Source organism: Leptinotarsa decemlineata, unplaced genomic scaffold (genome assembly GCF_025532065.1).
Source record: "Leptinotarsa decemlineata unplaced genomic scaffold, Ldec_3_MD MMD2_tig00004307_RagTag_RagTag, whole genome shotgun sequence".
NCBI lineage: Eukaryota > Metazoa > Arthropoda > Insecta > Coleoptera > Chrysomelidae > Leptinotarsa > Leptinotarsa decemlineata.
Genome location: NW_027412606.1, coordinates 12,248,304 through 12,276,206, shown reverse-complemented (window position 1 = coordinate 12,276,206; position 27,903 = coordinate 12,248,304). Strand labels below are relative to the sequence as shown.

Here is a 27,903-nt window from a genome sequence, read left to right as displayed (position 1 = left end):
ACACCAACGTTCCGGTCGAAGAAGCAGTCCAAATCATACAGAGAAAGCTATCCGAAGACGGGAACCTAAAAGAGAGAACGAATCCACCTAAAGAAGTAATCATGGAATTACTAGGATGCTGTGTACGTAACTGTTATTTCCAACTGAAGGACGAATTCTTTACACAAGATGAGGGACTGTCAATGGGTTCACCACTTTCACCAGTCATAGCCAACATATATATGGAGTGGTTTGAAACTCTAGCCATTGAAGAATCCCACAAGAAACCTCGAGTCAGTTTGAGATATGTTGACGACACCTTCATAATATGGAACCATGGGAATACTGAACTAGACGCCTTCCTGAAATACATCAACAGCGTGAGACCTTCCATCAATTTCACAATGGAGAAGGAAATCCACAACGAATTGCCATTCTTAGACGTTTTGGTGAAAAGGACCGACACTAAGTGGGAAACATCTGTATACCGAAAACCCACTCATACGGGACAGTATCTGAACCACGAATCCAACCACCATCAATCGACTAAAAGAGGAATCATCAAGACTCTATTAGACCGTGCTTTTGGGCTCTGTAATACGAAGGAAGGTCTCGAGAAGGAACTAGACATCATCAAAAATGATCTTCAACGGAATGGCTACTCCAAAGCGATGGTAGAAAAGACTTTGACTAGAAAACAGCAGGAGCCTCGCAAGGAAGAGAAGCCGTCACAACCAGTGCTTGCACTTCTCTACATCAGAGGATTATCGGAGAGGATGAGAAGAATTGGTTCCAAGTACAACATCAGAACCTGCTTCAGATTCGGTAACACTATCCGTAGCAGCCTCACGAAAACCAGGCCAACAAACGCGGACTGCGATTCCAAGAATTGCATTTACCGGATACCCTACCCTGTGAGTGCGGAAAATCCTATATTGGTAAAACTAAGAGGCCATTGAATGTTCGCATTGCCGGGCACAAGAAACACACACAGCGAGGGGAAACCAGCAAATCAGGAATAGCAGACCATGTTTGGACCCATCAACACAACATCGAGTGGTCCCAAGCTGAGATCTTGCACAGAGAGGAACATTGGTTTAGGAGAAAATTCAAGGAAGCCGCATACATGTTGTCCAACAACGTATTCAGCCAAGCCAGCGTAGAAATACGCAACATATGGAAACCCATCATCAAGCGAAAAATGGCCAACTCCCGCCAAAACGGTCATCTCCCACGGAACCAGTGAAGCGAAAAATGGAAAGCGGGGATAAGTGAAAGTACTCGAACGACCTATAAATAGTCATCTCTCGGAGGAATCAGTCCAGTCATCACCCGAAGACGATTGTAGATACTAACAATCGAAACGTCGTGAACTAACGTGACTTGGAATCTCTCCACTTTTTATTTTTATTTTTTTTTTCATTTCTTCATTTTTATTTATTCCATTGTTCTATTTGTACTTGTATTTTATTTTACTATTATTTCATTTCAGGTTTATTTCGCTTAATATAATTGTTATTTTCAGCTATTCATTTTTAATTCTTCTTTTTAGTTGTTTGAGGGATTTCAAATCATTTTATATAGTAGACAATAGAAGTCCGAACTAGTGAAAAACAAATCTTCACCAATTCAGTAGAATAATTGATAGTGAAACAAGAAATTTTCCGCTCAAGTGAAAATATTTATGGTGTTCCATATACATCGATGATTAGAAAGAGGAACATTTTTATTGAACGTTTTCAAATGGTGGAAGAACGGCAATGAATTGTAAAAAAAAAGTATAACCAGTATCAATGTATCATTTTAATTATAATTGTATCATCATTACGGAGAGAATACTATTATGATCTATAACCAATTATTCAATAAAATATTGAAACTTGATAATAGTGGCCGATAATTAACTTATTCAAGTAAAACTTCATTGTAAGATTCACGCAACACGTGTTTCGCGAACTGTTCATGAAAAAAAGCACATTGATGAGGCACTTGAATGAATTATTATAACTAATAACAGTAATGAAAAATTCATTTTTTTCATCTAGTTCATTTAATTTTGGCAATTCTTGTGTGAAAGGAGTACTTTTGTTAGATTGATTAACATACTGTTACAGCAAACATGTTATTTCCAACAAGCGATGTTGATTGTTTTCCTACCAGTCATCAATGGAGATCATCACGTGATAGGAAATATGATGAACCTTTTGCTGAATTTAACGGAACATAGGCCACTGATTCACCCTCTCTACCCGCAAATCAGAAATTATGGTAAGAAATAAACAATATATAGTGATGTAATCCAAGTCAATTATATAACAGTATTTTATTCAGGCTGATTTCGGAATATTCTTCCATTCCTTGATATCTCATGTTCCAAATAACGTTGAACTTGAGCTTGAAGGCCCTAGAACGCCATTAGAAAGTGACTCTGAGGTTGCTTTCCACATTTAACTCAAAATGAACTTGACATCACGCATTTTTTTGAGGTGCATTTGGAATTGCATAATTCAACCTTGAACGACTTTCAACTACGTTATATATCAGCGACAAGGTGGCTCCTGAAGTTAGATTTTGATTCAACTTCGAACTACCTTCAGCGATATCAGGAACAGGATAACTTTATTGACGCATTTGCAATCTTTGAAGTCATTTTTGTCGATGCTTGTCGACTGCATCGAGCATGTGAATACCACCAGGGTCGCCGACATGGTCTGGAACATACCTGTTCTGCTCATAATGGAACAGACCCCAGTAGGGTGGTTTACTAGCTACGGTGAGATTGCAGAGAGCATCAAGCATCTGAGGAAAACAAAGCCCCTGGGCTTGGTGGAATCCAGGCGTTTATACTCCGCAATTTCCCTCGCGAAGGACTTGTGTAGTTAGTGCATATTTCCAATGCAATAGGTAAACATCAACGGAGGTGGTGCCCATCCAAAAGGCTAGCACAGCTACATAACTGATAGATAGCTATCGCCCGATGAAACTTGTCCCAGAGGAGTATTTCGGGTTCCGACGAGGTCTGAATACGACCTCCCAACTGATACGAGTTGTTTACGGGATGAAGGAATCTTTCTATCAGGTGAAGAACACAGTTGTGGTCCTGCCAGACATTCAAAAAGCCTTCGACAGGAGGTTCCGGACAACTAATCCTAGCTTACACAGGTTAAATGAGAACGATATCGAAAACGCACCGCAAGAAGAACTCTCGCGGAAAGAAGGGATGCGTCGACGGAAGCTTAAGCGAAATTCTGTTAAGTGGAGAGCTACCCACTAACACCAGCGTAGGCTGCTTTCACTTGTGGAAGGGGCCTCCGCTGACATCTTACTCAGCTCAACAGTAGAGTCATCCTCCTGACATTACCCCTTTCCTATACCTTTCACCTTTTTTTTCTCTAACCACACTCCCGCATGTGGGAGAATGAACTTGTACATATTGTAAATAGATTTTTGTTAGTATTATGAACCCCAATAGGACAATAGGTTTTGGTTTGGTTTGGTATATAATTGGTGTGATGTGTCACCACAGTATAGCTAAAAGCAGTAGTCCAAGTATCCCCACTTTTTAGTAATAAATCACAGCGCGCATGATCAATTCGTAGCAGGTAGTTTTTAAAATGCACCCTAAATTACTTCGATAATCGGCAATATTTTCATGTCTGACATTTTTATGTGATTTGCCGCTTTTGGCCTATCAGACTGACGACGTTTTGCTTGTGAAATCATGATAAGGAGAAGTTTTGTTGTGGCTAATATTACCACTTCGCAGAAAATATTCCAATATATTTGATTAGAATTTGGAAAAGAAAACTATGCTCCCAATATGGAAAAAATATATTCCCATTTCAGAGTATATCCAAATAGTTTTAACCAGGATATATTTTCAGTGTCCCCATACATCACTTGTTGAGTGTATCGATTCGTTAGAAAATCATTTCAGTCATTCAACGTCATGAAATGTACCATATTATTTTTTCAGATTCGAAAGCAAAATATGACTTCATCGTAGTGGGGTCCGGCCCATCAGGTTCAGTTTTAGCTAATAGATTGTCTGAAATACCAGAATGGAATGTTCTTTTACTTGAGGCAGGAGAAGAGGCCAACCATCTAACAGAAATTCCATTTTTCTCCGGATTTTTTCGGGGTACCAAATATGATTGGGGATACAAAGCAGAGCAACAAGATGGATTCTGCAGAGGTGAGTTATTTCCATCCTAATGAATATTTGTATTCGTGAACTATTCAAGATAGAAAAACAAGAGTAGCGTTATTAGATCTAGACCAGTAAAAAAGTGATTATCTATACTACAAATTTTGAGTGTCCCAATTTCAGCAGACAGTAGAGTGTCATCAGCATAAAAACATATTTCACTATACTGAAGGCTGTTGATTGAATTTGAGGTGAATATGTCGGAGAGTAGGGAGCCCAAACTAGATCTTTGTGGAACACAGAGTGTAATGAGATATATTGTGATACGACACAATCTATGTTGACCTCTTACTGACGAGAACGATCAAATCAGTAAATCCGCACTGTCTATATGTGATCATATTTTTGATAATAATGCATGGTTGTATCGAATTCGTGAGTGAAATCTAACAAAATCAAACAATTGCAGTTACCTTGATCTATTGCTCTAATTACGAGTACATCATCGACAATAGGCAGAATTGATCCTGAGCAACCATATCTATTGTGAAAACCTTAATGAATAGACAGTATTATTGAAAATTTCTGTTCCTTCAAAGTAATCTCTACCGCCCTATCCAAAACTTTCGATGAAGTTTTGGATAGGGCAATAGATATAGTTACGAACAACTACAGAGATACATCGTCATAAATGCGAAAATACGAAACTAATCTTTCTAGTAGGTCGCTATTAGCGATAGTGACAATTAAATTGGTAAGACGCTGTCAGTTTGTGAATTTTCGAAATTGAATAAATATTAATTGTGTGTTGTTGTTCTGTTCTTAATTTGTTACTTTAATAATTCACTTGTTATCGAAATGGCATACACAAATAAGGAAATGGCTGATATGTACTACGTTTACGGTCTGTCGCAGGGGAATGGGTAAGAATATTCTAGAAGATATGCTGAAATGTATACTCAATGGCAGCATCCTTCTCATAGAATATTTGCTCGACTTCATCAACGATTACGAGAATATGGTTCATTCGACAAAAGAACGCAGGATTGTGGTCGCCATCGAGAATTACGAACACCACAGCTTGAGGAAGCAGTACTTAATTTGATTGAAGAACAACCTACTACCAGTACTAGAAAGATTGCTTTCCAGCTAAATGTTGATTATATAACGGTATTTCGAATTTTGAAGGAACAACTCTTATACCCTTACCATCTGCAACGAGTACAGGCACTGTTACTGCGAGACTTTCCGAACCGTCTTGAATTTTGCAATTGGATGCTGGAAATGATTAGAAGAAACTGTGACTTTCTGAAGACGATAGAATTCATAGACGAATGTAGTTTTTCTCGGGACAAGATTATTAATTTTCATAATTATCACATGTGGGCTGATGAAAACCCTCACGCTATTGTCAAAACTAACCATCAAGAACAGTTTGCTCTCAACGTGTGGCTCGGAATTATTGGTGATGATTTAATTGGGCCTCATTTGCTACCTCCTCGATTAAATGGTGAGACATACGTTCAATTTTTAAGAAAAGGGCATCCAGTACTACTGGAGGAATTTCCTTTGGGCGTCAGAAGGGATGCGTTTTTTATGCATGATGGGGCTCCCGCCTATTTTAGTCAAGTAGCTCGTCAGCATTCAACTGAAACATATGCAAATCAGTGGATAGGTCGAGAAGGACCACAGAACTGGCCCGCTCGATCTCCGGATCTCAATCCTCTCGATTTCTCTATTTAGGGCCATTAACAGCATTTGGTTTATCGTACTCCTGGTCGCGTGAATCAGAGAGACTCCAGGAATATTTGAGCGAATAGGTGGCTCAATGCGTCGACGTCTAGACGCATGCGTATTGTCTGAAGGTAGACATATTGAACATTTACTATGATTTCTACATGTTGTGTGTTTTATTTATATATTACTCTTCAATCGTTTAATGCAGGTACTAACTACAAAATAACAATAAATCCAGTTCACATTTTTATGACGATGTATCTCTGTAATTGTTCGTAAAATAATTTTTTGCTACGAACTGGTTTATTTTGGGCAAAAAACCCAAGAAACATTTTTTGTCTAGAATAAAACAGGCTATCGGAAATAAATTTCTAAATGGTAAACAAATGATAAGACAAAAAGATACATTGGAAATAAATTTTAGGGGTTGCGTTTTCCACCCCTTACAACCATGGGGTAAATCAAATAAATCACTGGCTAAGTGTCGTTTTGGTAGTACAAAACGTCAGGTCAATTTCAGTATTGCTACTTTTTCAGTGCTTGTGAAAAAAATTGTTTTACAAATTTTATGTACCCCTTTTAAGGGGCTGTATCTCAACAAGGGATGCTCCAATGAAGTTCCTTTATATGAAAGATCCTATCTTTTTTTTGATGAGGAATCACCTCCTTAAATGTTTTACACTTATTCAGTTACATCCTGTATACCATATTACATGAGGGCAGCATAATCGAATTGTATATTCGAGACATCGTAACCGGCAGCCTCCATTCTTATAGAAAATGAATAAATTATCAACTTCCTCAAATACAAATTTTGATCTGATATTTCATTATTTGCATAGAACGTTGAAAATTTGTGTGGTGAGTCAGTAATATCCAAAGATTTCTGTGGTAAATAATTTCATTAGACCTCAACTTTTGTTATTGTGAATATGATCGAAAGTTGACACTTCAAATAATTTGTTTATGTTTCATCATTATTCTATCAAATATACAGAAACAAACAAAAAATCAGATTTATACATTGATGAAAAATTGTCATGAAATAAACATATTGAAAAAGTATTTCCTTTCAGTGAAATTTTTTACAAGATTAGAAACTTCATACTTTCAAAATTGAAAATGAAATGAGAGGAACGGTTCCGTTCCCTTTATCCAACTCTTTGGATAAAAGATGTCAAGTTGATGTAATCTATACAGATTTCAGCAAGGCATTCGATATAGTTTCTCGTCAACAATTGATTTTGAAGTTGAGTGTATATGTTACGGGCATTTCGATGAGTCCGGGCACTATTAATAATAGTCGGTCTATATTCATAATCCCCGACTCAATTGGGCACTTTTCCTGGCCATTATGAATAATGCCCACCCTATCTTGAGCGAAGTGATAAAATAGGTAAACTGTAGTGTTTTTGTTTATTAAATGAAAAAAAGTTACAAAATTTTCATTAAAAGTTAACAAAAAAGTAACTATTGGACATAGTAGTTAAAAAATGAATAGTTAAAAATGTAATACCATCAGTAGTTACCTACTTTTATTTTAATGAAAATATTACTTAAGAACAGTAGTTCAAAAATTAGTAAACTAAGAAAAATCAACAGAAATATCTAATAATTGAGGACTGCCCAAGAAAGTTATTTTAGAATTATTCATTCTTGAAAGATGAGCTTTTGTGACATTTGAAATTGCAAAGAATGTTTGATTCTTGCATTTGGAAGCCTTGTCCATCAAAATGAGAATATTTTCGAGCACATTCTCGAAGAGTAGTATCAACTTTTGGAACATCGTCGATCGAAATTAACTTTTCTTTACACACAGTAAACTCATTTCTGGAGTACAGTTTGTTTAAAATACCGTGTTTAGTAACAGAAATAGAACCAGTAACAGCGGCTGAGTTTCCATTTATGTTATCGATGTCTTCGTTTACGGCATCATCCGCTCTGTCCACAATTATGTTGTGACCTTCACCGGAATCACCATCTTTTAACATTGCCTCAAGGTTATCTTCACTTACTATCTCCGTTAACCTGTCAAATGATGGCAAGACTGATTTTAAACCTACTTTGAGATTGGCTATGACGAGGTTTGTCGTGTACCAATTCATCACATTGCCCGGCTACAAGTAGAGAATTATTCATACTGCTTGGTCCAAGTGATAAATAAGAGTACTTTACTCTTGTCTCAAAATCAAATATTTGAAGCCTCCTCGTGTATTACATGTGTTTTACTGTATTTCGTTGGTGTATATATAGTCTTAGGGGATGCACAAACTTTCATCAAGAATAACTTTTTGTCGAAAAACGCTTGATAAATAAGTTTCCCATATTGTGCATACTTTGGGGATGACACTGTAAATGCCGGGAATTCAATAAAAGGTATAAGACAATATTGTAAATTCCTCAATAATTCTCACAGGTTGCATCGAGGGCAGGGTGCAATTGGCCCATGGCTTAGGTCTTGGTGGAAGTTCAATCATGAATTACATGTTTTATGTCAGAGGAAACCCACTTGATTACGATAAATGGGCAGCATTTGGAAATCCAGGGTGGTCTTACGAAGATATGCTACCTTATTTTTTGAAATCTGAAGACTCTCACCTCGAAATAAAAGATGAAGAATTCCACAATGAGGGTGGCTATTTATCTGTGAGTGATATCCCATATCGAACAGAAGCCGCAAAAGCTTATGTAAAAGCAGCTCAAGAGGCCGGTTACCCATATGTGGACTATAATGGAAAAAATCAAATGGGGGTGAGTAGAAGTAACTTTTTTGTAAACTTATCATATTTTTTCAACCAATCCCTAACGTAAATTAAACAAAATAATTGAACTGAAGTAGGAAAACCTGAATTTGAAAATACTCAAAAGAGGCAAATATTCTCTTACCCCATATAATAATAGATAAAAATGTAAGATGGAATAAGCACGCAGAATATGTTGCGAATAAAATAAGGTTTCTATTGAACAAGTTTAAGTTTTTCAAAAAGATTTTTGACATAGCACAAATACGAACATTATATTTCAGTCTAATACAGCTCATATCAACTATGAAATAATTGTCTGGGGAGGTATTACTGAAAATTTTTTGCCAAAAAAATTATCCTATCAAATTTGTCTATTTCTAGTCATGTGTGTCGAAATAACCAATGAAACCATCATTACACTGATAACTAACTACCCATGGATAGTTTTCACGGGTAGTTATCACTTATGTCATGACATTGCTAAGCAACCAACACAATAAAGTTGTTTGACATTTCAGTAATTCAATTTATTTCGAAAATGTCACTTCCTCGCTTTGGTGTTCAAAATGATGCGGCAATTGACAAAATCATTGAAGAAAATACACCAAAAAATACTGTCAATAGTAAAAAATACACTTGGAAAATATTTATGGAGTTTTGTGACGCCAGAAAATATGAATTGGATGGAAATCGTACTCTCGAAGAGCTTGCATTAATACTCAAGGATTGGGCGATTAATATGAGAAAAAAGGATAGCACAAAGTTTAAGGAGGCTACTGTTAAAACCGTATGGAATATAACAAGCAAATTATTACAAAAAAAGTATTACAAGGAGTATAATATCATGCTAGACCCCTTTAAAAGTGTTGCATTCAAACAAGCGCGGAATGCACGCGACGCAGCACGAAGAAATTTACAAACAGATCCCACTAAACCCAAAACAAGCTCAGTACCATTAACTCCAAATGAAATGAGTAAAATTATAAACTTTTGGGATGAAAATACCCCTATAGGACTCCTACGCAAATTTTATCACATAGCAGCGGTGGAATTGGCTTGGAGAGGTGGTGAAGGTGCTGCTTGCTTAGTTGATTATTTTCATATCGAAAAGGACAACAATGGATCTCCAACTAATAGGATAGAATATAATCCAATTTTCAGTAAAACCTGCCAAGGGGGTTCAAAGAACTGCGCCTCTAGCAAATGGTTAGTTCAAAATAGTGATAACAATGCTTGTCCTGTCAGATTATTCATTAAATTATTATCAAAACGAGGCACAAATATCAAGACAAATAGACTATTTTTAAGGCCAAATCGTCACTGGAAGACAGGAAGCGATAACTGGTATGACAATATGCCTCTGGGTAGAAATATAATCAACGGATGGACGAAATCTTCTGCTGAAGCAATTGGCTTGGATACGAAACAGAGGAAAATAACCAATCACTCTAATAGAGCAACTGCAGTCAGTCAACTAGCTAAGAGTGGAGTTCAAGAACAGCAATTGTTGAAAATTACTGGGCACAATAATGGAAATTCCATAAAACCTTATTTGAATATTGATCAGGAACATCATAACCAAATAATCAATAGTATGCGTGGAAACACCTATGCAGTAACCGAGGCAAATACAGCAAGATCAACGGAATATCATTATACGAATTATTCTTTTAATAACTGTGTGTTCAATAAATAATTTTGTTCGAATTGCAAAAAATTTTCTCACCGAATATCCCTCGAACATTGATAAATAACTCATAATTTTATCACAACTTCCTCAAGCATGTTATTTTAGGTAACATCCCTCCGCCTTCGGCGTCGGGATGTTACCAAATAACGTGCTTTCGAAAACTGTGATAAAATTATTTCGTTAGTTATCAATGTCCTTGGGATATTATAGCTGATAATCATCTCAGGGTTATCAATGTCACTCAAAAATTCCTCATCAAAATTATTTTCAATAGAGATTATACCTATCCGTCTGAAACACTTTTCACGTCATCTAAATTTTTTACATGTAGACATCTATATTTTCTAAGTCTTGCACTGTATCATAGAAGACAAAATTATTGTCTGAGGATCATTTTCACAATACCATATTCAAGCAAAAAATCTTCAGGATTCCTAAAGTAAGCACCTCTCGAAGTCAAAGATTTCTCACATACTTGTGCCCTATTGCCTATGCAGAAGTTCCATTTGAAATGAAGTCTATTACAAGTGATACAGATTAAAAAAAAACTGAAATTATGGCTAACTAATATAACAATAGGTAAGATAAATGAAATATTGGAACGAAAAAAATGAAGTAGTGATACAGATAGAAGAAGCACATGTTCTCACAAAAAAATGTGATTATTTACAATTACATATAAATAGAAATAATTTCACAATTCATGATCTACACCAGCTTTATACGTATATTTGAACTTTTATTCATATGTCTTAATTCACATCTGTTATTATTGTTCACCATATTCTGTACTGTTGCAATCTTTCTGAACAAGGACTTACCTTATAGAATAGACAGCAACTCTACAAAAGTGCAGTCATCAAAGACCATATTAAGAACAAAACATTGAATGAAATATGAGACACATGACTTTCAATTACTCTACGTATATGGTGTATGAATGATGAATGTTATTTCCGATAGTTTAGTTTGTAATGTTGTTTGTTTACTTATCCATGTTCATGATATTTTTATTTATTTTTCAATTCCAACTGACATCACAACGAAACGTCTCAACTTAGTTTATTGTTTCAGTTCTTTTTTTGTCATACACAAAGTCTATGAGCTTCAGTGGCTTGTCATGTTTATTTCTGCATTTCTAATTGGTTTTTCTTTTGAAAATTCAATACGACGATTGAATATAAGATTAAAAACTTGGAACATTAACAATTGAAAATGAAGTACACCTTAAGTATGAATAATTGGTAATGAACGACTTTGTGACCTCGCAGGGTCTCGCAGTATCAGCAATTGCTTTATCTGGAACACACGTGTTCATTTGCTGATACTGCACATGGTATTTTCCACAGGAAGCTGTTATCGCTTTGTAATTTGATACGTTTGAGACGTTGATTTGCATACAACAACTCCTCTTTCATACAAAAAGTTATTGCTTTCTGCTGCAACTTTTCACAAAACACTTTCCTTGTAGAAGCTGGTGTTGAGTTGGATTTCCTCTTGTATGGGTTCTTGGATGTTGATGCTTGGTCTTCTCCTAGGGATGAATCTTGATAAGGTACAGGATGGTTGTCTGTTTGATCATGGATGATCCGGGGGTGGTTGATTCGAAGTGGACATTATACCGATTCGTATAGGTTCTTTTTGTCTGCATTTGCAGAAGATTAAAGAATAAGTAAAACAATGATCGATGTTATGGTGCAATATGTGACAAACGACTCATTGACAAGTTTGTCCAATCCTTCAGAATATTGATTTAATTGGTGTTGAGCGATGTTCAATTCGTCAAACTTGATTTTGTTGATTTTCAGTGGTTTCACTTCTGGAAGATGTCGTTTTTCAGGAAGGTTCAAGCATGGTTTTTGTACAAAACGTTCTTATATCTGTCGACAAAGTATTTGGAGTGGATTCTCGTGCTTCCAACGAATGAGCTACACCCGGGTTCGAGTTTTAGCAGGGAATTGGTTTTGATCACTGTGTAACTGGTTCCATATATTCTCAGTTGATGGTGATTGATAGAACTTCAGATATTGTTATGAGCCACAAATTTAAACTCAGTTCGTGGACATTGTATTCCGCAGCGTAGATCAGTGAACACTGGCAAGTTTTCAGGAGAATGGTCAATCTTCTCAATAGTTGGGCTTCGCATACAGCTTCGCTATTGATCGGGCAGGGTAGTAGATCGGAACAGATTTTCACGCCATGATTCAGAATGTTACAGTTTCAATATGTTATCAAGGGTTGATTACATGAAAAGAAAGCTTTCCATTAATGTTTCACATATTTCCAATATTTTTGATTGTGCTTCGTACACAAGATCGTCAGAAATATTATAAATTGATTGATATCTCGATTGAAAGTTTCTTCATCGATTTGGAATTTGTGTATAGTTCTATTGAAATTCCTAATCACTAATGTGTTTACAGATATTTGGTTTTTCAAAAGGATTTCTAGCTGGTGTTCATCTTGGGTGAGTTTATTAATACAGTTGGTGTAATATTCGCCATCGGATGAGTCTAGATTACCAGTAATGGCTTTCCAGAAGGTGTCTACTCTTTTAATTATATCCTCGTTCGGATCTTTTATAATAATTTTGGGTGTCTGCAAATATTTCTCTATATTTCAAGTCGAGTGAGTCAGATATTTGGGTCTCTAAAATAATGTGTGTTTCCACTTCGGTTTTGAAGAATAATATTCTGGAGTTTGATTGGTAAAAGTGTAGAGTATGCTTTTCAAGTCTTTATAAACGAGAAGAGCCCATTTATCGTTTGAAATTTTCAAAGTGCTTCCTTCGTGAAGAAAAAATACTATTGTGTTATTAATGGGTTGAATGGAGTATTGGTAGTGTGTTGTGTATGTTGCTGAAATCAGTGGGATAATCCTGAAAATGAAATCAATTTTCAGTACAAGGTTGTAGTCGGTCAAAATTTACTTTTTTTTTTGTTTTGTCTTCCAATTGACTGGAATTGCTGAGTTTTGGTAGATTTCTATAATTTCAAATGAGCCACTGAATTTGTTTTCTAATTTGTTTTTTATTTGGGATTCTTTTATGTTAACATTGTCTTCTACCTTATATTCACTTATATTTCGTTCAATGTTTTTATCAAATCGAATTTTGGATGTTTATTTTTGATCTTTGACGAGCAATTTCATAGTAATACGAAATTTTATTATTCGAATCTCGTATTTACTTGGTTATGACTTCTTTTTGGTTGTGAAGAGTTTCGGGTGATCCACTAGAGTTGTGTCCAAGTAGTAGTTCATAAGGGGTGAATCCGTGGGTTTTGTTTTTGGTATTGTAACAAATTATTGCATATGGTAAAATGTCTAAGGGGTGTTCACCGGGGTTGTCAATTTTATTTGGTCTTGTCATTTATAGAAGGGTAGAGGAACCGTTTGATTACTAGCGGTCCACACTGGAAAATGATTTTTTTATGTCATACAATATACAAATGGTTTTCAATAGGGCGTTGTTGAATTATCAACCGAAATCACAACGAATTCTGAGTGGAGTTCCGTTAGAAGTATATCAGTAGGGTATTCACTACTGATTTATTTACGATTGGGTAAGACTGGGTGAATTTGGTGAGTTCGTCTATTATTGTGAGTATACAGTTTTTGTGGTAATTTCAAGAATGTCTGTTTATTCTCTCGAATGGTGTTTTTGGAGTTTCAGTAATGACTAAGGGGCTATTTAAGTTTTTTCTGCAGATTATTGCTTTCGCAGTTTCGCAGCAATCATGAAATATTTTCTATCTTTGAGGGTTTTACTTGAAAGAAAATTGATTCTATCGTAAAATTCGGCATATTTCTCGAATGTGTCATCAATGATTTCATGATGGAGATCTTATAATTTGTTTTGAGTAGTCGGTTTTCGTATAAGTGACTGAAATTTTCGTATTTTTGTAGAATTTGTTCGACGGGGGTTTCTTTGTATTCCGTTGTTTTATATTTTTTACCAGGTTCATACTCTATTTCTTAATCATACTCTTCTAATTTGAGTCTTCAACTTGCTAGCCTACTACACGGGTCTTTTATTGAAAAAAGCTAAGTGAGGGGTCTATGGTCAGTAATGAGTTTGAACTTTCTTCCGAACAGATATGGTCGAAAGTGTTTCACAGCCCATACAATCGCTAAAAGTTTTCTGTCAATCGTAGAGTACCTACTTTGATTCAGCGTTGCATAGTGTTCTGGAGGTGTATACTATGTGGAGGTCATTTCCTATTGATCCTTGTGAAAGAATAGCTCCTATTGCAAATGCACTAGCATCTGTCGTTGAGAGAGAAGGTTCTTCGGAGTTGGGATAGATCAAGATTAGATTGGAAGTGGGAGCTAATTTTAATTCATTGAATGTTAGGAATCAATCGTTGAAAGGTGAGACCTCGTTAGTCCTTAGCTCGCACAAGTTTCTCAACTTCTGAGAGTAGTCGTTCGTATGGGAGCGACAGCTGATTAACGGAAAAACAGATTTTAAAGCACTTTTTTTACAGATTTCAAACATTCTGAGTCGAATTGGGTATCTTCTTGTAATAGTTTTGTAAGTGGTTTGGAAATTTTGGCAAAATTTGGTATGAAGCGTCGATAACAACCATGTAAGCATAAAGAGGATTTGATTTTTTTTGTATTATTTGGTTGGGGAATTTTTGGATGCATTCCACTTTGGACGGGTTTGGTTCAACATCGTTCTTTATGATTACATGTCCAAGGTAAGCGACTTCTTTCCTTGAAAAATTCCTATTATTCAGGCTGAATTTTCTTAGTCTTTTGAACACTTCCATCAGTCTTGAGATGTGTTCGTGGATTGTATATAGTAATGTCATCCATGTATACAAGGCAGCGCTCGTTTTGGATGCCAAGAATGATATCAAGTGTGAGTTGATTTTTTATCTCTTGGATTATGTCGATTTGTTCGACAACAGTAGTTACAAAAAGGATTTGAAGCCCTATAACTTCTGTTTAATTATCTGCGAGCGCTTGCGACAGCTGGTCGTGCTGTCATTCTCTAGGCCCTAGAGCCTAGCGCTATATAACTTCTGTTATAGAGCCTCAAATCCTTTTTGTAACTTACATTATATATATATATATATATATATATATATATATATATATATATATATATATATATATATATATATATATACCTTTACACCTTTACAAATAAAATCAAACAAACAATCTAAACTAACAATGCGAGACGCGTATTCACAAAATCTTACAGATACCCTCAAATTGACCAGATTTCCAAAATGCTTAATCAAGGTCTCATTCAACATTCTACATCTCCTTGGTCATCACCTGTTCGGATAGTACCAAAAAAAGCTAGATGCTTCAGGAAAACCCAAATTGCGTGTGGTGATTCACGATCGAAAACTGAACGAACTGTCAATATCCGTTACCCAACATTTCTGACCTGGTAGATCAGCCTGAAGAATGTCAGAATTTTACCTGCCTCGATCTTGCATCAGGATTTCATCAGATCGAAATCAACCTGAAAGAAGTTCCAATAATAGCCTTTTCTGTCGAGAACGGTCACTACGAATCGTCCGCATGACATTCGGTTGAAAGAACGCACCATCCACATTTCAAAGAGTGATGGAAAACATCATCATTGACATCCAAAACAAGCGCTGCCTTGTATACATGGATGACATTTATATATACAATTCACGAACACATCTCAAGACTGACGGAAGTGTTCAAGAGATTGAGAAAAGCTAACTTGAAAATTCAGCCTGAATAATGCGAATTTTCAAGAAAAGAAGCCGCTTACCTTGGACATGTAATCATAAAGGGACAAAATTTAAAATGTTTATTGAAGTTTCAGGGCATACTACGATATTTCTTCTTAGTCGAAAATCGAGATTTTTCATTAGCGATTTTTTATTGAAAAAATCACTACGCCACTGGATTCAGAGTGCCTCTAAACTGGTGTTACCAAAATTTCATGGAAAAATATTCATTATTAACAAAGTTATGACAACTCAAAAATTTTAAAACTCACACAGCTAACAGTCACAAAAAACACCCTATATCAACAGATATAGCCATGAGAATATTTTTTTTATGATTTCAACAATAAAGTACCGCCAGATGAAAAAAAAAAAAACAAATAGCGTAAATATTTTTAATGAAAATAACGGAATTACATTCAAGTTTTCACGTAAATTAACTAAAACTAAGATCTAATATTTCAATTTAAATCTTAGTTGCCATGGAAATGATATTACAGTTTGACACTTGTGAAAGATTTGAGTGTACTATTGTCAACAATAGTAACCTTAGAGTTCTTCGAATTATTTTGTGTCATGGCTGCAAGATTGAGCGTAAGAGAGGAAGTTGAAATTGTACGTCTTTCGGGAGATGACGTTAGAAGTGCTAGAGAGGTTTGTAGAGTATTTAATGAGAGACATCCAGATCGTCCTCGTATTAGCTGCGGTACGGTAAATAAATTGAATAAAATATTCAATGAAACTGGTGCAGTATCAAAAATGATGTTAAAAAGTAATCCTGTACAAAGACGAAACAGGAATAACAGGAATGATCAAATCATTTTAGATTATTTCGGAAATAATCCTAATGCCAGTATAAGGAATGCCACTTTAGATTTGAATATTCCACGAAAAATTATTCGGAGTTGTCACACACACACACACACTTCAAGAAGGCGACGAAGCAAGACGCCTGGAATATTGTTTATGGGCCCAAGGGGAATATTTGAACAATAGAAATTTCCTAAAAAATATTTTATATACCGACGAAGCCACTTTCACTACAAATGGAGTAGTGTCATCACAGAATTGTCGCTATTGGGCAGCGGATAATCCTAACTGGTTAATAAACTGTAAAAGCCAGTATTCCCAAAAAATCAACGTCTGGTGTGGGATATTGGACGAACGAGTTATTGGTGCAGACGAATTATTGGTGCAGAGGTTTCTAGAATTTTTAAACACAGAGTTTTGGGATGCTATTCACGAGCTGCCAATCAATGAACGATCAAATTTAATTGTCCAGTTAGATGGGTGTTCAGTTCATTATGCCAGAGCTGTGAGGCAATGGCTCAACGAATATTTTCCAAACCGATGGATAGGCCGTGGTAGTACGTTTATAGAGTGGCCACCCAGATCTCCAGACCTCACAGTTTTGGACTTTTTTCTCTGGGGACTTCTCACACAAAAGGTTTAAAAAAACCGCTCAAGAGATAGAAATTAACTTTGTGCAAGAATTCGACAGGTATGTGCAGATATTAGCCCTCAAGAACTAAGGAACGTAATCAGAAACATTCGTAAGCGCTACGACACATGTATCGAAATACGTGGTGGATTAGTAGAGGCTACTAGAATACGAGTTAGAATTAATTTTTGCACTGAATCGAAACATTTCAATAATTTGTTATTAGCTACGTTCATTAAAATTTTTTGCTTCATTGTTAGTTGAATTGTGTGAATGTAATTCCATTATTTTCATTAAAAATATTTACACTATTTGTTTTTTTTTTATCTGGCGGAACTTTATTGTTGAAATCATAAAAAATTATATATTGTGACTGTTAGCTGTGTGAGTTTTCGAATTTTTGAGTTGTCATAACCTTGTTGATAATGAATATTTTTTCATGAAATTTTGGTCACACCTATTTAGAGGCACTCTGAATTCAGTGGCGTAGTGATTTTTTCAATAAAAAAGTCGCTAATAAAAAATCCCGATTTTCGACTAAGAAAAAATATCGTAGTATGCCCTGAAACTCAAATAAACATTTCAAATTTTGTCCCAAGGTAGACCTTTTAGTACTTGACATTTAAAAAAAAAAATTAAAATCGATTTACAACTTCAAATTTAAAGGGGGTGTTTCCATTAAAAATGAGTCACACTGTATATATATTCTCTTTGTTTCGGAAGTTGATTGATTTTTTGTTCATTGATTGATTTTTGTTCTTCCTAAAAAGTTGCAATATTCATCAAATAATTTGTTCACCAAATTCTATATTTTTTAGGTATCCTACATTCAGTCAACTACACGTGAAGGGAAAAAGTGCACTGCTGAAAATGCATTCTTAAGGCCAGTACGAAACAGATCTAACTTGAAAATTCAAACACGATCTCGAGTTTCTAGAGTACTCGTAGATGAAGAAAGTAAAACTGCTTACGGTGTTGAGTATCTCAAAAATGGAGAAGTTCATTACGCTTTTGCTAACAAAGAAGTTATTTTATCCGCTGGCGGTCTACATTCACCACAAATTCTCATGCTATCTGGAATAGGACCCAAACAACATCTAGAACAATTTGGTGAGTAGATGCTTACTGCATTTTCCCTAACCTTCCTATATATTACTAGTTTGGAGCAAGTTACTCTACCGTTATTATTTTGATATAATATACTTCAGATTCATCTTTCAATTACTCCATCATTTCAATATACAAGTCCATATTGCTGAAAACCTCTTTTGTGAAAATGATTCATTGTATATACCTGTAATCAAATATATCCAAGCGATTCTCTGTACAAAGAGTCTGAAATATTTGATATGAGGTAATTAACAATACGAAGGAAAGAAGCAAAATTGGTGATTCCGGATCACAAATATTGAACTAGAAAAAAAAACTTTCCAACAGTGAATAAAACGGTAGGTTAAGAGGTTATCTCTTTCTATGTCCAGAAACCTTCAATATTCTGATATTCCTTCGCCTGATAAAAAAAGTGTAGGGCCTGACGCGAGGAGTCTGGAAACCTAATGCTAGACATGGTGTCAGCCAGCATATGTTGTAGGAAATGATGAATGCCGAATTCACTGGAGTCATTCATCAAAGCAATACCATATTTGTTATAGAGTTTTTAGCTCTCGGCGGACGAATGTTGTTCTATTAAAGAAGGAGAAACTGATATAGAGATTTCCTATTCGGACTTCACAGACTCCATCCAGACTACTGAGTCGAAATGGTTGATTTGATTAGTGGAGTCTTTTAAGGAATGCCGCCTTCTTCACTCTATAATCTCAAAATCATGCCGGCTTGCAATACTGGAGCAGAAATTTCAGCCAAACAAATGCAGAAAGCTGTCGTTCTCGGCTCACTACGTCCGCCTAAGGAACATGGTTTTGTACCCAATGATCATTTACACCACGGTAGGAGGATATCAATTGGTAGATAATGCTGTCGTGCCTTCCCTAAAGTTTCGGGGCTTCGAGGATAGGGCCAGACCTGCACCTTAGGAAAAAATAATATGCGGTGTTGCCCTACGTCCCAGGAGATCCGAATTTATTGAAACTACCCATTCTTTACCCTCAGGTTCATAAAACTCAATGAGCCTAATGTAGTTCATCTAGACCATCAGATCAAGTAGATATTTGTGGTGGAGTTTTCAATTCCGGGTGAGACAGATATCGTCTAAAAAAGGGAGGCAAAACGGACAATTGCATCTGCTTGGGACATATGATTCTTGGTGTGGTGAGTGGTCACTGGTTGATAATGCCGGTGCATTTTCCCGAATATGTCGGGGCTTCTGAGACAGGGCCTGACTAGGCTATCTTTTGAAAAACAGTAATAATAATGAACTTCATTGATTAACACACTTCCCAAACAATATACGGATTGGATTTTGTTTAAAACCAAATATCCTCAAGATTTATGTCAGTTTGAAGTTTATTGTGCAAGAAATGATGATGTCGTGAATTCCTAAGAGATCATCTAAAAAATTTCATTTATGTCTAGTTGTTTTTCTGAACTCCTGAATGATCTTGAATTGGTCATCGAATCATTTCCCTAATGTTTTTCAAACAATTTTTTGATCTCAGTCAAATGTGTTTCAGATCATTAATTACCGAACATTACCGATTTTATCTCGATCATGTTATTACAGGTATCATTTCCCTAATGTTTTTCAAACAATTTTTTGATCTCAGTCAAATGTGTTTCAGATCATTAATTACCGAACATTACCGATTTTATCTCGATCATGTTATTACAGGTATTCCCGTTATCCAGGATTTACCAGTAGGGGCTCAGTTGTACGATCACACCACCTTTCCTGGAATGGTGTTTAGTCTGAATGAAAGTATAGGCATAAATCTACTGAGAAAAACAATTAATCCTTCCACATATTTTCAATATTTTAGAAAATCTACAGGACCATTAACAACCTTAGGTGAGTATTTCTTCGTGATAACAGTTTAGTAAGATCTAGAATAGTATCTTGAATCTTGCGAGAACATACACCATAATAGTAGGAGAGCCCACGATGCAAAATGGGGATTTACTCGAGCGTCATAGAGACATATTAGCTTGCAAAGCTCAGATGATAAGAAGAAAAAAATGTTTTATAATATATAACTTTTTATCGGTGGGGGAAGCGGCTATAGATTTTAAAATATGTAAAAAAATACTGTTGCATGTACATACCCGAGCGCGTCAGATATTGATAGTGTCAATGTCCTACGTATTTTTAATAATGTTCGTATTTTAATCTGATCGTTGGCATGATGCGGGTGGTGGTCATTATTATAATGTGAAAAAAAATTCGCCGTTTTGAAATACTCAAGCGCGTCAGATTAAAATATATATGGTTCATCTTTATGTTCTAGACCAGGAGTCTCCAAACTTTGAAGCCTTCGTGCCATAATGATTTTTTCAGTTTGTTCCAAGGGCCAATTTCTGCCCTTAACTATATTTCTAGAGTAGGATAGTCGCAAAGTGCGTGACCTAAGCAAACTTACTTTTTTTTTTGCATTTCAAATATTATTGTGACACTTAACGACATCTAGTGGCGAGTAGTCGTACTTTGTACTATCTTTTTAAGCTACCCGCTAGGTGGCATTAGGCATAATTGAATATTTGGAATTACCGCGTTGGTTCGAGAAAGTTCTGGTTCTAGTGGCTAGTGTAGTCCGATCACCTCGAGATGACAGTAATAATTGCATATAAAAAGGCTAGCGGCGCAACTACGAGTTAGTCTGCGTAGGAAAGGCGAAGGAAGCGAAACTGTCTATTGTGAAATAAAGTAACACTCGTCAATAAAAGTATTTTGATTTGACTTATTGTTTTTATGTGTGATTTGTTAGTATGGAGAAGCGAAAAATCGACAGTGAATGCGGAACGTTCCAAGAAAAATGGAACTTTCAGTATTTTGTGATTGAGTTCAGCCTTGAGCTTGAACCACCGACGAACACGGCGGTCGATTTGAGTCAGTGAACAAAGAACCCACGTAGAACCGACCGGCTATCGACCGACCGAGAGAGAGATAATTAGGGATGAACTGCTTGCCAATCCAATCGGGTCTAGATCCTTCTGGTCGGTAGCAAAAGTTGTTAATCAGAACCAGTTCACTTCGAACTTCACTGTTTAGAAACTCTTTCATCTGGAAAACTGAGTTTATTTGGAATAAACTTCCTGAAAACGTTCTTCAAACTTCTAAATCCATTTCAATCTCCAGCGATTCGAAACTAATGTGAATTTCTATTTTCGCACAAGCACCGCTCAACGAGCGCCTTAAAGATTTTTTTGTAATGCTTGTGTTTTGTCCTTAAAAAAATTAAGAAAAGAATCGAGAAAACTCAAAGATCTCAACTGTCTCAGCCCACCTCTTTTGAAAATTAAAACGCTATATATAAATTCAGGAAGAAGTTGAAAAAAGAAACGAAAACATGATTAAAAATTCACAAAACAGGAACAAACCATTATGGCATGTTGTCAATATGAATAATATCAAAAATGAAATGATATTGTATATAATGATCATGTTTATGAAAGAAAGGTTTCGGCTTTCTACTTCTCCATCTTTATACAAAACATGTGGGAATCTTCCAGAGAAAGACAGCACTGAATTTCAAAATGAACTTACAAAAATGTGTAGTTTGTGCAAATAAGTAAATTTCAGACACAAACTGCACGAAAAAGCCCTCTTGAAACAACTACTTTCATATAAACATTGAATTACACGAAAAAAAAAACTTTCGAAACAAGTAATTTTATATGAACATTGAGTTATGCAATAATGATAATAATATAAAATTCGTCAATTACATTGAATTTTTTGAGTTTATACTGATTGCTGGTTCTTTCTCTCTGATTCAGGATATATATACATTTCATTTTATTTTGTAATCGTTGTGAAGGTGTCAAATTTGAGGAATTACATGGCGCCCAAAGAACTTTATTCTATTCACTGGTACTCCAAACATTCGTTATGGAATTGAATCAGATATCATTCACAGGAGTGCTACACATTAGTATATGAGAGAGGTAAAATGTCACTTACATTGAACAGAGTCATCCTAAATTTAAATTAACAATAATTTACTGCATTCAAATTATTTACTCTCAACGAATTGAATAAATGAAATTATACGACGATAATACAATATTTATTCTTGCAAAATATCATTCATAACAAACAAAATAACAAATCTACTATGACAAATGTTAAAATATGTCCAGTAGTAACCAAGACATTCTCCAACGAATAGGTATTAAGTTGAAGGGGATTGAAAAAACATTGATTTTTTTGAAGGCGGTATAAATATATATTCCTTTGAATTATACTGTCAACAGACACATCGCACCAAGACAAATGATTTCTGATTTTGTTGACAAAAAAATATTTGATTAATCAGTTTAATCTTCCTCTTTGAAGATGATCACTTGGTGATCGAAACACGTGTCGAGGTGTTAAAAATAAGGATTTGGTGTTGGGAAAAACTCCAGTAGTATTTATCTAGTACTCATTTATTCACCTTTATCTTCTTACTACATTGTTTTGTATTCTGTCCTATGTGAATAATTTTTTTTTCATGGTAGTGTGCGCTGGTCAGGCCCTATCCCCCGAAGCCCCGATACATTCGGGAGGGAGCGCCAGCATTATCAACCAATGGTCACTCCACACACCGTGGGGTAAGTGATCATTGGGTCCGAGAGTCATGTGCCCAGAATGACAGCCTTCTGCCTCAGTGTGGCAAGCCGGTATGATTTTAAGATTCGAGAGTAAATAGGACATCATTCCACCAAGGACTCCAATAATCAGAACAACCATTTCGACAGAGTGATCTGGATAGAGTCTGCGGAGTTCGAAGAGAAAATCTCGATATTTTATTCGTTTTTCTTCCTCTTTTCTGACGATATTCGTCTCGCCAGGAGCTGAAAATCCACGACAAATATCGTTTTGTTCTAGTGATCGAGAAGGAATACATCAGGCTTATTAGCTTGCATGAACCTGAGGGTGGGGAACGAATAGTTCCAGTAAATTCGGCACTTATCGTTCCCTCTCGTTATTGTTAATATTATGTTTTTTTCACCGTAGTGTGCGCTGGTTAGACCCTATCCCCCGAAGCCCCGATACATTCGGGAGGGCGCGCCAGCATTATCAACCAATGACCACTCTCCACAACGAACTTCTAACGACTTTACATGCTGTATTCAGTACCATTCTGTCATGTAGACGCTCCAAAGTCCACGACCTCCCTGTTGTCGGGGGAAGTACAACCGTGGAACGGACTATTTGGGATGCAAACTCCCATAGAGATGCATCATTTTTCGGGTCTTTACGTCGAGTTGTGCTGATATTTGCCGCGGAAAGAGTTTTTCACTGCTGTTACCTCTTGTGAGTGGCGTTGTTCCACGCCGAGGTAAGTATACGTCTCTCCGGCATTCAGACGGTGTATGATCGTCCTCTTTTGAGATGGACCATTGCACAATTGTCTATCCCGAATTTCATACCGATAGCATGCGTGTACTCTTCCACCACCCTCAAGGACTGATGGAGATCCTTCTCTCCAGAGGCATAAAGTTTAAGATCATCCATATAAAACAGATGGGTGACCTTGTGCCTCCCGTTTCCGGGGGTGCCACAGTTATACCCTCGAGTATTTCTGAGCGCAACGGATAATGACAATAGTGAGATGCAGAAGAGAAGGGGACTGAGAAAATCACCCTGAAAACAACTTATAACACGAATTCAAGCATGTTATCGGTCTGTAATTTTTAGGAATCGACAAATCTCCGCTTTTGGGGATAAGAACGGTCCACCCCTCGACAAACCAATCCGGAATCGGCTGCTCTCCGTCCAGCCAGAAGTTGAAAACTCTGGCCAGATGGCGGTGTGTACTTGGTAATTTTTTTCACCAATAAGTGTTCAGCTCATCTGGGCCTGGAGCAGCAAAGTTCTTGGAACCAACAAGAACCCTTCGAACGTCATCCGGGGTTATCGGGTTGTGCAGTTCATTGAGCTCATGCTGTCGAAGCTCTCTGTTGAAAGCTTTGAACTGCACTAGGGCTGAAGTGTCTAAGTTGAGTGGCTGCGAGTGTTCATAGATATCCTTCCAGAAGGATTCCACCTGATCAGCGGTCGGCGGATTATCCACAACACGTGGAGGTTCTTGGAATAAGCGGAAAGGTTTCTCGTGGAACCTAAGGTTTTCTGCGATACTTCTCGCTCGCCTCACTAGTGACTTCTTAGCAGCATTCGTATTCTACCAAGGCAGTGCTGTTTGGTGGTCAGCAGTACGCCTTGACTTAAGGTGTAATGGATACGTCGTAGATTGGCGGCTATTCGCCGCACGTGAAAGGCATATTGGCCGACCTGTAATTCATCACACATTGGATACGAGACACGTGTTGTCTCGCCGACGAGATCCTGCCCTCCATCTTGTGTACACGCCGTTCAATCTTCCGAACCGCAAGGCCGGGATTTCGTCCTTCCGATTCGGAAAGCGATTGGACGACGTTATACACAGCGGTGTTTATTTGCCAGATGTCAGCTTCTTTTGTTAGAACACTATGAACCTCCGCATCCAAACAAGCCAGTTCTTGTGACTTCAGGGGCCCAATCCTGTGAAGCGCCCTGCGTGTTGTGATAGAGTCCATTGGTGGCATGATGCGAGTCTCCTCCCCAGCCGGGTGGTAGAACTGGGCGGAAAAGGCGGCATGCTCCGGGTGGGTTTCACACCACAGAGCATGCAATCTCGCCATGTACCCTCTTCGCGCAGGCTTACTACTCTTGCAGCAATGCATAAGGCTATCTCTCAGCTCATGCGTCCACTCAAAGCGTCCGTTTTCGTTGCCAGGGTTGTCATCGGTAGGCAAATCATCGTTATGGGGTCGATTGTGGGGGCCTCTTCCTCGATTATTGAGAACCAAATGTTGGGTTCGCCGGGTGGTTAGCCCTGTGGACCCACGGCCGGCACCGGAGGGAGAATAGAGTTCTCCTTCCCGGGTGTGCCTTATCATTATCATTATCATGCGGCATTCTCTGACGATGGCAATCAAATTAGAGGAGAAGGGCACTTAAGTAAAAGCTTGTTTTTAAAGTTTTTTTTTTATCATTATTTTATTGAACTATAGTATTGATGTTTTTATATATACATGAAAACGTAAATTTGTGATTGTTGAGATGTCCTTGTTAAGTGTAACTGAAATATTGACGTTTTTGGTAATGTATGTAATCTTTGTGCATTCTATTAATACCACTACGGAACATTGATATTGAAAAAAAAAGGGTATCCCCGTGGACATATGAATTAAGAGATGAAGACGGTAATTATAAGGGGATATGGAATGCGAAAGACCTAAAGTCAGCTAGCGCTGATGAAAATTTACGCTAGTAAATTTTCTTGAGGCAAGGGGGGAATTGTAACGGTCTAAATTTACTTGTAAATATTGTAGATATTGTTCGTTTATTTACTATGGAATCGACAGAATTGTCATTTATTGATGACGAACTTTTCGTCACAGCTAGGGACACATCTGGTTTGTCAGTGTGCCCAACCTACATTTTCAAAGAAGTTGTTACGTTTCAATTTAGCACTAGATCAAACTGCTCTTATGTGACCTTTCAAAAACACTACCTTACCTTTTAAGGTAGGATTGTAGGATATATTTGGTTGGTTTACTAAAATCATTTAAAACACATTTAATGGTAAAATTCTTACCCTGGCCAAGGGGTTTTCTATACGATTCTTCGTGTGCGGTGTTCTGCACGGAAGTCCTGCTGGGACTTGATGAGTGACTGAGGGCCTTCTGTTTCTTATGAATCTAGAGACGAGAAACGAAGGTTGTAGAATTGAAGAAGTGATATCATAGCTAAGATCACATGAGAGATGCGACAGTGATTCAGACATACCTAATTTCGGAAATCCTTCCACCTGGCACGAGTTCGGTAACCACCACAAATCCTCAAAAGAGCTTAAGTTTCAGACTGCAAATATCCACACCAAAATGACCAATCAGTCTTCCACTATACAATCCTGACTTGTAGAAATAATCCCCGTGAAGGATGGCACAAATACAACCAAATATATCCTACAATCAGTCTGATGGTACCCTTTGAACTCCGAACCAAGCTCACCGAAGGCTAACTTCCAAATACTAAGCGACTGCCACATCTGACAGCTAACCAGTTGTTGCCACAGTGCATCCAATCTACACTACAAGCACCAAGGGGGCGCTGTGCACAACATCATACATCTATCAATTCCTCCACAGCCACTTGAGACAATATCAACAAGTCCATAACCCATCAAAACTCCTTCTCAAAGCAATGCAACCCTAAAACAACCCTTGACAACTTGAGTAACCGATAAATCCTCCACCCGTGAACAACTGTAGAACTAGTTCGGTGTAAGTCGACGGAACGATACTACGAAAGTTCGGCAGATGTCAACCAACAGCTGTCTTTTAACCTTGTTTACGAATATTTACAAAATATATTGTTCCAACCTATTTTCAACTATTTACCAATCCTTATTCATGCGATGGAATAGAAACATACAAGGTAAGTCGCCACATCCTTCCCTTTCAGTACAAATATTAGAGCATTCGTATTATTCAGATTATTTACCGAAAATATCAAACAGTATTCAGAAACCAGAGCTAACTAATATTGTTTTTCAGGCGATATGGCTCTAATATGTAGTAATCCTTCTGGAAGTGATGAATAACAATCTATGCAAGAAATATTCTCGGAAAGGTATAGAGAATAAGGCAGACAACGGCTGAAAAAAATGATGGGTGAAGAAAACTGAGAAACAAACAATAACAACTATTTCAACCTAGCGAGGAATTTCGGATCTCCAACGTCGATTGGCAATAGGAGAATGCGTAAGTACTGGTCAAAGCAGTTAGTCAGGGAGCATACATTTATTCTTATACATTTCAGGTATGGTTTTCTATGGAACGGAAGATTCCCATTACTATGATGTTAAATGAATAAAATGAACTTGTAACTGAATTACATTGTTAATATCCTCTGAGTAAAGATCTTAAAAGGTAAGGTAGTGTTTTTGAAAGGTCACATAAGAGCAGTTTGATCTAGTGCTAAATTGAAACGTAACAACTTCTTTGAAAATGTAGGTTGGGCACACTGACAAACCAGATGTGTCCCTAGCTGTGACGAAAAGTTCGTCATCAATAAATGACAATTCTGTCGATTCCATAGTAAATAAACGAACAATATCTACAATATTTACAAGTAAATTTAGACCGTTACAGCCTCACTAGTGACTTCTTAGCAGCATTCGTATTCTACCAAGGCAGTGCTGTTTGGTGGTCAGCAGTACGCCTTGACTTAAGGTGTAATGGATACGTCGTAGATTGGCGGCTATTCGCCGCACGTGAAAGGCATATTGGCCGAC

General features: G+C 36.9%; 1 protein-coding gene across 1 annotated transcript in view; it reads left to right on the top strand.

Moving 5' to 3' along the window:
• Window positions 1–27,903, top strand: part of LOC111513703 (glucose dehydrogenase [FAD, quinone]) — a 51,756-nt gene that overhangs the window by 6,762 nt on the left and 17,091 nt on the right. Inside the window, exons 2-6 of the mRNA XM_074179007.1 lie at window positions 2,094–2,247; window positions 3,956–4,174; window positions 8,280–8,614; window positions 18,283–18,574; window positions 20,253–20,429. Of these exons, the coding sequence (XP_074035108.1) occupies window positions 2,094–2,247; window positions 3,956–4,174; window positions 8,280–8,614; window positions 18,283–18,574; window positions 20,253–20,429 (1,177 nt within the window). The remainder of the gene's footprint in view (window positions 1–2,093; window positions 2,248–3,955; window positions 4,175–8,279; window positions 8,615–18,282; window positions 18,575–20,252; window positions 20,430–27,903) is intronic.